The sequence below is a fragment of the Salminus brasiliensis genome, chromosome 25 (assembly GCF_030463535.1).
Source record: "Salminus brasiliensis chromosome 25, fSalBra1.hap2, whole genome shotgun sequence".
NCBI lineage: Eukaryota > Metazoa > Chordata > Actinopteri > Characiformes > Bryconidae > Salminus > Salminus brasiliensis.
Window position 1 is genome coordinate 2,536,956 of NC_132902.1, and position 12,927 is coordinate 2,549,882.

General features: G+C 44.6%; 1 protein-coding gene across 1 annotated transcript; it reads right to left on the bottom strand.

The window, feature by feature from the left end:
- Nucleotides 1-206: 206 nt before the first annotated feature.
- dusp5 (dual specificity phosphatase 5) lies at nucleotides 207-6,288 on the bottom strand. Its single transcript, XM_072671584.1, has 4 exons — nucleotides 5,780-6,288; nucleotides 5,103-5,239; nucleotides 3,943-4,162; nucleotides 207-979 (listed from the first exon to the last, which is right to left on the bottom strand). Exons 1-4 carry the CDS (start codon nucleotides 6,141-6,143, stop codon nucleotides 537-539), a joined length of 1,164 nt encoding a protein of 387 aa, XP_072527685.1. The 5' UTR covers nucleotides 6,144-6,288; the 3' UTR covers nucleotides 207-536.
- Between the last annotated feature and the right edge of the window lie 6,639 nt (nucleotides 6,289-12,927).

Below are 12,927 nucleotides of genomic sequence, written 5' to 3' on the forward strand. Positions count from 1 at the left end.
AGTCCTATTCTATTGGCAGTACCTCTGTACAGGGACTAGACAAGCTGTGTATGTGTGTGTGTGTGTGCATGTATACATCTTTTAGCAACAGATGTAAGCTAAAAGTAGCTGAATGTATTCGTTAGAAGGGGTGTCCACAAATATTTGGACATGCTGCGTTTGTGGCTCATGATCAGACGTGGTTTGATGAAACAGACGTGAACGAGTTTTACTTTTCTGTAAAAACATTTATTAACAGATTCACAACCTCATAAAAAAGGAAACAATTAAAAAAAAATTATAATAATAATAATTTAACGTGTAGCGCCTCTCAGGGCGCCGGGAATAGGCAGAGATCACACGATTAAACTAAGGCTTGTATTGCAGTGTACTCGCCAACAGGGGGCGACTCTTTCGAAGGCAAACCACACCTGCTCCCGTAAAACTGGACTCAAACGCTGTCTCTGTCTTCGTTTGCGCTGCTCGTTACGCTTGCCCTTTCTTTTCGCCGCCATCTTTCAAGTAGTCGGAGGGGGGCGGGGCGCTGGGTGGTCCCGCTAAGGCAGGGCAGTGATGGGGCTGAGTTTGAACGGTGAAGGAAGGAAGGAGGTAGGAAAGGAGAACATGGAGGACTCGAAGGTTCCGTCGAAGGAGAACTTGCTGTCGTTTTTAGCGTCGCCGCCGGCCACGCCACCCACGCCGCCAATGCCGCCCACGCCGCTGCTGTTGAAGAAGGAGGCTGCCTCCTGCTGGCACGGCGCCGTGGCGGGAGGAACGGACGGCGGGGTGGACGACAGCACCTCGGCCTCGAACTGCAGGAGCTGACCCATGAAGCTGAAGTTGGGCGAGATGATGGCGCGGCGCTGCCGGACCACGTCGAACGCCTCCTCCAGCCGCAGCCGCTGCTTCTTCATGAGGTAGGCCATGCAGATGGTGGGCGAGCGGGAGATCCCGGCTTCGCAGTGGACCAGCACTTTACCGCCCTCCTGCTTCACCTCGTCTGAACAGAGACAGAAACACAGGACGGTTAGAATGCTAATTACACCAGCCATTACAGTTTCATAACTAAGTCCTGAATTACTGATGTAATTACAAAGGTACTTAATTGTAATTGATATGTAATTCCAATTCAGGTACACTGAGATGTAATTACTTTAAATTGCAATGTATATATAATTAAAATGCACTTTCAATTGCTTTACGATGTAATAAAAATGTACTTATTACCTAATTTGTAATTACAGCTCAATGTACCTGAATTGTAATTGTAATTTAATTGTGATTTGTAATTGTAATCACATTGACAACGTAATTGAATCTCAATCTCCAACTGTAATTCAAATGTTTTTCATTTGTAATGTCATTTAATATCAAATTTTGTTTAGTAAATGTAATTGAAATGTAATTTAAAAAATGTGACTGAATTGTAATTAGAATGCTTTTAATAATTACCTCCACCTGCAATTTACATTTTTAATTACAATTGCACATCAATGTCACTTACATGCACACAACACATCTAAATCACATAATGTCAGTTTTTAAATGGTGATTATATTATGTAATTTATATGTAATTATATAATTACAATCACAAAAGTCAATAAGGAATAAAATTAACATTCAGTTTCTATTCTGTTCTGATTTTTTCTGCATGGCAAAAACGAGGCAACAAATTGACTCAATTTAAATAACAAATAAATAAATTAATTAATACATTAATAAAAATTCTGCTCTTCTTTTTTGTTACAAATGGGTGAAAGTTTAGAATCTGCACTTTTTGACACAATTAATGAGCTCTGAGTGAGAACAGGACTAAACCTAACGTAACTTCACGGTGTGTTTCGGGGGTAAAGGGTTTATAACCTGGGAAAACAAATTTCCTAATATTTTAATTATTTAAGTAATACATTAATTATTTAATTAATTAATTATATAATTTTATTAATTAATATTAATGTTATTACTTAATTTTATTAAGCGGCACGTTGGCCGACACCTTGTGAGCCAGAGAAACCAGAGTGGGGGGGTTTGCCTTGAGAAATGTGACACAGCCGAAGCTGGATTACGCGCTATGTTGTTTGGGGTCTTTTAAGTCTTTTATCTGGGAGCGTAAACAAAGTTCAAGGTTCTCTCCTCACGACACATCAGACGGTTCTCTGGGTGGGTTCTACATTCTCCGTTACGCTCCTCCACTCAGTCGGGCTGCTGAGGCTCGGCCGCTGAAATGCCAGATATTTTTACCTCAGCCCTCCGCTGGAGCAGCTTACGCCTGCTCTGACTCATTAGATCATGGCCAGTGTGTCAGCCTCGCTCAGGTAAGAGCGAACACACACACACACACTCACACACACTCTCAAACACACACACACACACACACACACATCCGTCACGTACAGGTCAGAGACTCAGCAGGTTTTAAACTCTAATACACCACCCTCTCGCTCTCTCTCTCTCTTACACACACACACACACACGTCATTTACAGCCCAGGCTCAGCAGGCCTTAGACTCTAATGCACCATCCTACTCTCTCTCTCTCTCTCTCTCTCTCTCTCTCACTCTCTGACAGTCCATCTCATCCAAACAAAACCTGTCGGGGTGATTCATCCTAAAGCCCATCAGGCCATCTGCAGCGGAGGAGGCTGTATGAGTGTGAGAGTGTGTGTAAGTGTGAGAGTGTGTGTGTGTCATGATGACCATCGCAGATAACACACACTAATGCGCCTAAATATTATCACACTCTTCCCACCGCTGTTCTGCCAGAAGGCCCTTTTGTTTCCTTGGACGGCTCTGCGCTCTATTTCAGGACTGTTTACACCGAGCCGTTCTCTGGAACGGAGGCGGGGGGGCTTAACTTAACACCCCCCCCCCCCCGGCGGGCCGGCCGAGGATTCTGGGATTTGGAGTGCCTCCAGGCTAGGAATAGTCGGAGAAATGCCTTTATTTAGCGCTCGGGACATGACTCACATTCCCTGCAGGTCATTGTGTAAACACCTGTATTTGATGAACTTCAGTCAGCAATTAGTCGACATACACACACCTTTATGCCACACCCAACAGAGAGAGAGAGAGAGACACACACACACACACACACACACACATATTTTGTTGGGGTTTTTTTTTTTACAGTGTCGGGACCTGAGGGTATACATATGTCCAACATACACACATAAACAGGATGCTATTTGGACAAAAGTATTGGGACACACCTCTGTCTTAATCATTGAACCCACAGGTGTCTAAAACGAAGCCCCTAGCCAGGCAGAGTCTGCTCCATCAGCTGTGAGTGGTATTATTACTGAACAGTGGACGCGTTTAGAGGGACCACCAAGAGCAGCTCAGCCACCACGTAAAAATTGACCAGGGTCAGGGTCTCCAACGCTCTGCTGTTAGAGCTTAGAGCAAAGGGGGACCAGCCCCATACTAATAACGCCTATGGATTTAGAATGGGACGGGTCATTAAAGCTTGTGGGCGTCCCAATACTTTTCTGTGTGTGTGTGTGTGTGTGTGTCATGCGTCCTACACTGTACAGTAACTCTGTTAGTACACGTTTTGACAAAGTCATGATCCCTTCTGTCCTGACAATACACAAAACCACACACACACACACACCTACACCAGATGCCAGTCCCTGCCATTCAAGCACTACTCATCCTCTGACGCACAGGCCACGCCCGCCACAATCAGGCCGGTTTCAGGAGAGAGAGTTAGGCTGGTTTTAGCTTCGGCGTGAGCAAGCCGAGGTCAGAGCAGGAAGTCCACGTTAAAAAAGGAAAGCTCCTGAATAGCCGCGGCTCTATCTATAGCTTCTCCCTTTTCCCTTTCCACGAAAAGCTCCTGCAATTCACCAGGATTTTACGTAACGGCGGTGAGACGAGTGCTAATTTGAGCAGCGCTGAACTGAACTGAATTGAACTGGTAACTGGCAGGTGCGTTTTAGGAGCCATGGCGTGAAACTCACCGATGAAGTCTATGGCCTCCTGAAAGTGCGAGCTGATGTCGGCCGTGTGGCTGTCCTCCACCGGGATCCACTTGTAGCGGTGCTGACCTTTGGCGGGCCGCGAGTCCCTGCGCGACACGTTCAGCAGCGCCGTGATCCGGAGGTCGCTCAGGTAGTCGTGTCTGCAGGCGTGATGTGCGCTGCCCAGGTAGAGGAACGGCAGCAGCTCCACTGGTTTTCCCTGCAAACATTACATTTAATAAATAAATAAATAAACGCTTATTCAAGTGTATAATGATCAAATTCAGTCATATCTATGATGCACATTTGAGCTATTTTTAAATGGAAATGACTGCGCCGCTCTGGTCTGCTCTGGCTTCGGCAGTAGCCTCTTCAGTACACTAGGTGGCAATGTGCTGCTTTTACACTGTAGATACAGAATGGGCAGAGGTCTAGCCATTCACTCACAACTGCACGAATGCGAGGAAGGGCTTTAAGAAAGGCCGTAAAGAAGAAGAACGCGACGCCACTTCCGCACAAGACAGCTGACGTTAAGAGTCCTTAAATCAGACGTTAATAAATGTTTAAATAAATTCATTAATTAATAATAATTTTTTTGTGATTTAACAAGCCGTTAATTGCTTACATTGCACTTTGAAGACTTTTGAAGACGTATATGAAAGATATCCGTCAGATTTGGGACCAAAGGTCAGGCCAGACCTCTCTGAAAGAAAGAAAGGCCGCTTCACGCCTATTACCTATTAGCCCGCTTCAATCTGATTGGCCACCCCTAATGCCACCCCAAAATTACAGGAGGGGGGTCGAATGTTAATACTAATTCTATATAATATTATTATCATTATTATTACTATTTACTCTACCACTATGACCAGGGGTTGAATCCCGAGCCATGCCGCTTCGCCATCAGCAGCCGGAGTCGGAGATAGCACAACTGGCCGTGCTCTTAAGCGATGTTGGCCAGCAGTGAGGCCACCTCAGACGAAAATTCCCAGAACCACCTTTGCCTCTTAGCTTAGATCTGCCCCTTTCTGCTCCATCAAAACCACAGCGGCCACAGCGTCTACACCCTCGGTTCAGATCTCAGACAGCGATCGTAACGGAAACGGGCCGAAGCGAGGACGGTGGAAGTGGGCAGGCGGGCTTTATCTCTGTTCCCGTACCTGATGGTAATCGTGCTTCTGCTGGCCGCTCAGCCTCTCGCAGTGACCGCCGGCGCCCCGCTCCGCCTCGCAGGGCTCCGCCGCTTTCGCTTCAGTGCAAAGTTCAGGGTAGTGCGAGTGGAAGCTCTCGAAGCCTCCTGAGAAAGAGAAGAAGACACAATGGGGGCGTTATTATATTTTTATGGACACTGTTTGAACCCATAACTGCTCAAGTCCAGGTAGAGCCTAGTCCTAAATCCTGATCAGCTGGACGGTTTAGTAGCGGAGGCCAGTCTCTGCTTCAGGGGGGTCTGTGAAGGTCTCAGTCCCGAAGGTCTCATCCTCCACCCCTCCACCAGTTGGGCCTGAATCAGCTGCCGCCTGACAGGAAGGCTAATAATCTGTGCTCATCCTGAAGCCTCTGACTCATCTGGGCTTTGACGCACACTCAAGTCTTTTTTCCGAGAGCTTCTCCTGAGGGTCTGGACCTGGACCTGGAGAGCCCAGCTAGCTCAGCGTGGCTGAGGGAGGGCCTGCCACAGTGCTGCTGTGCTCCTGCCCTGTCCTGCTATGGGCTGTAGCTGCTGATGCTGGCCTTATTCACAGCCTTTTACTGTAGCTACATTAAAATGAGGGTTCAGAGCAATGTGGCTGGGGCTTTGGGCTGGCTAGATGTCATGTGAGGGAAGCTCACTCACCCTTCAGAAAGCAGATGTTGGTGCAGCCAGCTAAGTGCGCCAGGCTGTTGATGACTATCTGAGCGGTGCTGTCCTTCTTCAGCTTCTGGAAATGAGGAGTCCGGTCGTCCAGAGCCACCACAGCGGAGACGCTGCCCTGCCGAAGCCGGAACAAGGCCGTCTCGTCCGGGATGACGAAGCGGAGCGGCACGGGGCCGCCTCGGCTCCGCCGCACCACCACCGAGTTCAGGTTGGCGTTGACGGAGCCTCGGATGCTGGAGCTGGAGAAGGAGAAGTAAGGGCGGCAGTCCACGACCAGGCACTTCCCGCACTCTCTTCGGAGGATCTTCCGCAGGCGGCGACAGTCTATGCTGGAGACCTTCATAATTTTTTATTTATTTATTATTATTATTTTTAAAATTAAAAATCAATTTAAATAAAGTATTTCGCTTTATTTTCCCTCTCTCTCTCTCTCTCTTTCGTTGTTGTTTGTGGTTACAACGAGCGTCGGCGGCCGCTTCCAGCTCCAACCGTCAACATCTCATCTGAGGAGATTCCGCTGGGTTCGTATTTATAGCCGCTGCTGTTTTTTTTCCCGCCCGTTTTGCGCCCAACAGCCCGCCTCCTCCTGTGCGCGGATTGGCTGACTGCGCTCGCCCTCTCCTGTGCGCTATTGGAGCAAGCCTAGCGAGTGCGGAGCGCCAGCCAATCGCGGCACGACGGAGGCGCTGCCAGCGCGAAAACGGGCGGGAAGTAGCGGAACCTCCGGCTTCTGACGTCAAGGACCATATTTGGACAGCGCCCGCCGTGGCCACGCCCACTGCTGCTTGAACTGAACTGAGTGGGCTGTGAAAATTATTAGTCACTTCTTTAACGCGGATGCTTTGCATTTTTTTCTGTTTCACTTCGAGGAATAAAAAAGTGGGGATTTTTTTTTAGTAAATTTATCCAGATGTTTATTTATGTACTTAAACGTCTGGAAAATTAATTTAAAATAAAAAAAATAAAATAAAAAAAAATCATAGGTTGAAGCCCATTGACTGAGACCGGGCGCAGCTCATCTGGACAGGCCTCACCACATCCACCTGTCCCATATCTGTCTGTCTATCGTAATCCCTTAACCTCTAATGTGATTAAACGTCACTCCAGGCCCACGCCAGGCCATTCATTCACCGCGGACAAAGGCATCACAGTCCCAGAGCGAAGATGCTAGCACCCTCAAGCCTGAGAGCACATAGGCCTACTGTGTGTGTATGAAGGTCCAGGAGGTCAATATTGCGGCCCAGAGGGGCTGACCTGCTTGCCTTCGTGCGTAAGAGTGGACATGTGTGTGTGTGTGTGTGTGTTTGTGTGTGCACAAGTGTGACATGCATACGCATCAGTGTGAATGGGTGTGCAGTGTGTGTGCATTTCTGCATATGCGGCGTGAATCACGAGTGTGAATGCATGCATGCTTCATGCTAATGTGTGTGTGTGTGTGTGTGTGTGTGGCAGGAAGAGCAGGTTGTTATTGGATTAGAGCAGCAGGCAGTCAGCCATATGGCATCAGTGTAATCTCTCTGCTGATGACATCACAGGGGCACTGGGGTAACACACACTCGCGTTAGCTTTAGCTATAGAGGTGTGTGTGTGTGTGTGTGTGTGTGTGTGTGTGTTTTTCACCTGCGAAGGACGGCCTGCCTGGCCTGGCCATGCTGGCAGTTGTTTAGCGCTGCGCTGTCTGATGGCAGATGCTGTACTCGGACATCAGCTGTGGCGAGAGCTACCAGTAGGTCCCAGTAGGTGATGACATTTTAGCCTAGGAGCCTTGTAGACGCTTTAGCGGACATGTGGGACGGCTGGGTTCGAACTGTCCAGGGATCTTAACACTTAACACCCTGAAGGCCTCAGCGAGCTCCCCCATGGCCATGGTGATCTTCACCACTCACGCCATGCAGCTGACGGGTGGAATCAGACGGGTACAAGGCCTGAACAGTGTGTATATGTGTGTGTGTGTGTGTGTGGGTGGGTGGGTGGGTGGATGACTGAGAGGTATCAGTTAACAGGCTCCATTCATATGTTAAGAGGTTCAGGAAGTGTGCATTTGCTGTGGGCGAATTACAAGGCTAATGCAGTCCTGTCACCTGACTCTCACAGCAATTCCCTTCCCGCATCAATACAGCACTGTTAACTGTTCGCCCCCTAAAGCCGCCGTCACCCTAGACATTCGCAGTTGCCCTGAGAAAGGGGCGCGACTGGGCCCGGACACCAAAAAACTCATCATCTGTGGGCTATTAGCACGCTAACGTCCGCTAACTGGCCAACAGCATTTAGCATTACCTATACATATAACTGCCATGGTCCAGGCAGCCAACAAGCTAACTTAGTGATTAGCATGCTGGCTAACTAGCCTACAGCTACAGCATCGTTAGTGTTTCTAGGTTTGGGTCATCCGAGCTGGGCCGCCCCTTTCCAATGGGCAGTTGAATTCAGTTGTTGGAACGTTTCGGACGCAAAATGTATCCATGCTAGAATTCGCAAGTTACAAAATAAATTCGCTAAATAACGTTATCAAGTTATTGCTGTTTCGTAGGGATGTAAGCACAGCAGCCAGTAACAAAACCTGCTGACGCTAGGTAGGCGTCCACTGTTTTCCGCTATAACTACAGTATTATAATGATGTCATTGCATTTAGCTTACCTAGCCTAGCTTACAGTTAGCGAAGTCAAAAGAATTTAACACTAGAAATGAAATGAGCTCAAATCAGGTCACCAAAACGACACCGTTTGATTATGCGTAGTTTAGTCAATCAAATGTATCCAACTTTATCCCGTATGTATTCCAGCAATCAATACCTGTTTGGCGTCCAAACCTTGCTTTAGTTTTGCGCTGGATCTGTAATGCTAACAAAGCTAAGCACAACTATTGTCGCTAGGTATGGACGTTTATAGTCATGTAACAGGTTAGCATTGTGCTAACTGCATGTCAAAATGACCACAATCTTGCTTTTGATTTCTGCACAGCCCTCAATTTAACAGTGCGTTCCCTTTAATGTAGCCATTACTTTAATGTAACAGCTGGTTTCCTCAATGTAACAATTTGTTACGTCAATTTAACAATTCATTTCTTCAGTGTAACAATCTGTTTCGTGAATTTAACAATTAATTCTATCAATTTAACAGTCCATTCCCTGAATTTAACAATGTGTTACTTTAATGTAACAATTTGTTTCTTTTATTTTAAAAAATTGTTTTATTTTTTATTTGTCAATTAAACAATCCATCCATGTAACAATTATTTTAATAATTTTAATAACTTCAGTGTAACAATCTGTCCCCTGAATTTCTCTAAAAAAAAATCCATTAATTTTACAGTTTCTTTTGTAGTAACAATTACTTTCATGGAACAATTTGTTCCCTCACTTTAACAGTTATGTAAATTTAACAATAAATTCCTTCAGTGTAACAATCTGTTTCCTGAATTTAACAATTAATTCTATCAATTTAACAGTCCAGTCCCTGAATTGAACAATTTGTTACTTTAATGTAACAATCCGTTTCTTTTATTTTTAAAAAATTGTTTACTAAATTTTTGATTTGTCAATTAGACAATCGTTTAATAAAAAAATCTGTCAAAATAATATCTTACATCAATTTAAATAATCAAATAATTCCCTAAATGTAACCATTTGTTCCTTTTAGTAAAAAAAATATCACTAAATGTTTCGATTTGTTATCAATTAAACAATTGTTCTCTCTAGTTCTCAATTTTACACTTTGTTCCTTCCATTAAAGTAATGGGTTACAACCATTACTTTAATGGAACAATTTGTTCCCTCATTTTAACAGTTATGTCAATTTAACAATGAATTCCCTCAATTTTACAATTCGTTCCCTCAGTGTAGCAATTAATCCCATCAACTCTCAATATGTCAATTAAACAATCCATTTTTTCTAGTGTTTTAATTGATTTTTTCAACACAATATTCAGTTCTCCCAATTTAATAATTTGTTCCATAAATTTTACAGTATATTTCCTCAGTTTATTTACTGAGGAAACAATTTCTGTAATTCAGGGAACGAATTGTCAAACTGACAGAATGTATTATTACATTGAGAGAACCGACACCGCATGACACTATTAATCCTATCTATAAAAATAAACATATAAAAAATCTTAGACAGAATCCACTCTTCGAGACTAAATCTGATAAAAATGTATGCTGCTATTTTTAATGAATTGTTGATATGGATACAGAGAACAGCACAGAACAGCCGCTCAGAGCACAAGGTGCAAAAATCTGGCCTTCAGATCTAAAGATCTACAGTAACAGGACTACTGCGATGTAGATTCTCTGCTGGATTTCCCCGTCCTATCATCACCCAGCGTGTTTTCTGCTGTGTTTTGTCCTGGTGTGTGTGCTGTGTGTCTATATGTGTGCAAGTGTGTATGAGAGTAGCTTCCTGAGGCCAATGTAAAAGCTTAAATAAAGAAAATCACACAATGGGAGCAGATGAGCTGTGAGCTGGAGTCGCACGTGCAGGTGCTTCCTGGAATCTCGACAAATTCCACGCACTGACAAAACACTTCGTAATGCACACACACACACACACACACACACACACACACATACACACATGTATATATGTAAATATATAGTTTTCCATGAGCTTCTGCATGAGAGTGCTGCTGTGCTGCACCTAAGCTAACTTTCACCCGAGGGCTGCTTCTGAACACTCACAGGCGTTTTATCATGTAACAGACACTGTCACCAGTGTAACAGATACTACCACCAGTGTAACAGACACTATCATCATTGTAACATGTACTGTCATCATTGTAATCAGAAACTGTCACCAGTATAACAGACACTGTTACCAGCGTAACAGATACTACCACCAGTGTAACAGAAACTACCACCAGTGTAACAGACACTGTCACCAGTGTAACAGATACTACCACCAGTGTAACAGACACTATCATCATTGTAACATGTACTGTCATCATTGTAATCAGAAACTGTCACCAGTATAACAGACACTGTTACCAGCGTAACAGAAACTACCACCAGTGTAACAGACACTGTCACCAGTGTAACAGACACTGTTACCAGTGTAACAGATACTACCACCAGTGTAACAGACACTATCATCATTGTAACATGTACTGTCATCATTGTAATATGCACTGAAATCAGTGTAACAGAAACTGTCACCTGTGTAACAGAAACTGTCACCAGTGTAACAGACACTGTTACCAGTGTAACATATTCCACCACCAGTGTAACAGAAACTACCACCAGTGTAACAGACACTGTCACCAGTGTAACATATTCCACCACCAGTGTAACAGACACTGCCATCATTGTAACATGTACTGTTATCAGTGGAACAGACACTGTCACCATTGTAACATGTACTGTTATCAGTGGAACAGACACTGTCACCATTGTAACATACGCTGTCACCAGTGGAACAGAGTCACCACTATAACAAACAAGCATCCGTGAAACACTATCAGAACTGTAAGAGATATTGTCACCAGTGTAACAGTCACCAACACAGCATTCACTATCAAGATTGTGACAGATGTTATCAACTCTGTAACAGACACTGTCACCACTGTAACACTGCCACTAGTGTAAAATAGTGCAGTAAACAAGGGAATTAACTGTGTATCAATAACTACAATACAAAGTATAAAGTAGACGGACACACTACAGTAGGAGTGAAAGCATTATCATTTGAAACTGCTCTGGAAAGTACAAATCTGTCATCTGAACCAGCTATTACACACTTCTGATTAGACATGAACTCTGGGAATTTTGGCAGCTCTGCTGCGATGTAATTTCCAGCACTCAGCTGAACATCGCGTACCACCATCACCGCTATCATCATCTTTGTACAGCAGATTTCAGTAGGACTTTTTTCACCACCAAGCACAGCGTGACCTGATGACGAACAGCCTCTTCTCCTGAACAAAGCAGGAAGCCTAATTAGGCTGCGCTGGCTGCAGAGATCTGATGCACTTTGTTTAGATGTGTTGCTTGTAGAACCTCACCAAATTTAGCACATGACTAAATGATGCATTTATTGAGCATCTAAGCCATTTTTACCAGCCTATTTACCACCCTGTTATTTTACCTCTGAATGAAACACGCTGATTTGCCCACGGAGGGCTTCAGGAAAACAACCCTCTGCTTTTATTAGCTGTTATTAACTGCTATCATGCCTGAAACGTATCTAGGCTATCATGTCTGTAACATAATCATGCTATCATGGCTGTACCGTAACCAGGCTATCATGCCTGTGACGTAACCCTGCTATCATGCCTGTAACATAACCAGGCTATCATGGCTGTAATGTAACCCTGCTATCATCACTGTAACGTAACCGTGTTACCATGCTATCATGCCTAAACGTAACCCTGCTATAATGCCTGTTATGTAATCGTGCTATCATGCCTGTAACATAATCGTGTTACCATGCTATCATGCCTAAACGTAACCCTGCTATCATGCCTGTAATGTAACCATGCTATCATGCCTGTAATGTTACCTTGCTATCATGGCTGTAACATCATTGTTTTACCATGCTATCATGCCTGTAACATAACCATGCTATTATGCCTGTAACGTAACCCTGCTATCGTGCCTGTAACGTAATCGTGTTATCATGCCTGTAACATAACCATGCTATCATGTCTGTAACATAACCATGTTACCATGCTATCATGCCTGTAACGTAACCCTGCTGTAAGATAGTCCTTTATTAGTCCCGCAGTGGGGAAATTCACATGCCTGTAACGTAACCTTGCTATCATGCCTGTAACGTAACCAGGCTATCATGCCTGTAACGTAACTGTGTTACCATGCTATCATGCCTGTAACATAACCATGCTATCATGCCTGTAACGTAACCATGTTACCATGCTATCATGCCTGTAACGTAACCAGGCTATCATCCCTGTAACATAACCATGTTACCATGCTATCATGCCTGTAACGTAACCCTGCTATCATGCCTGTAACGTAACCAGGCTATCATGCCTGTAACGTAACTGTGTTACCATGCTATCATGCCTGTAACGTAACCATGCTATCATGCCTGTAATGTAACCATGTTACCATGCTATCATGCCTGTAACGTAACCACGCTATCATGCCTGTAACGTAACCCTGCTATCATGCC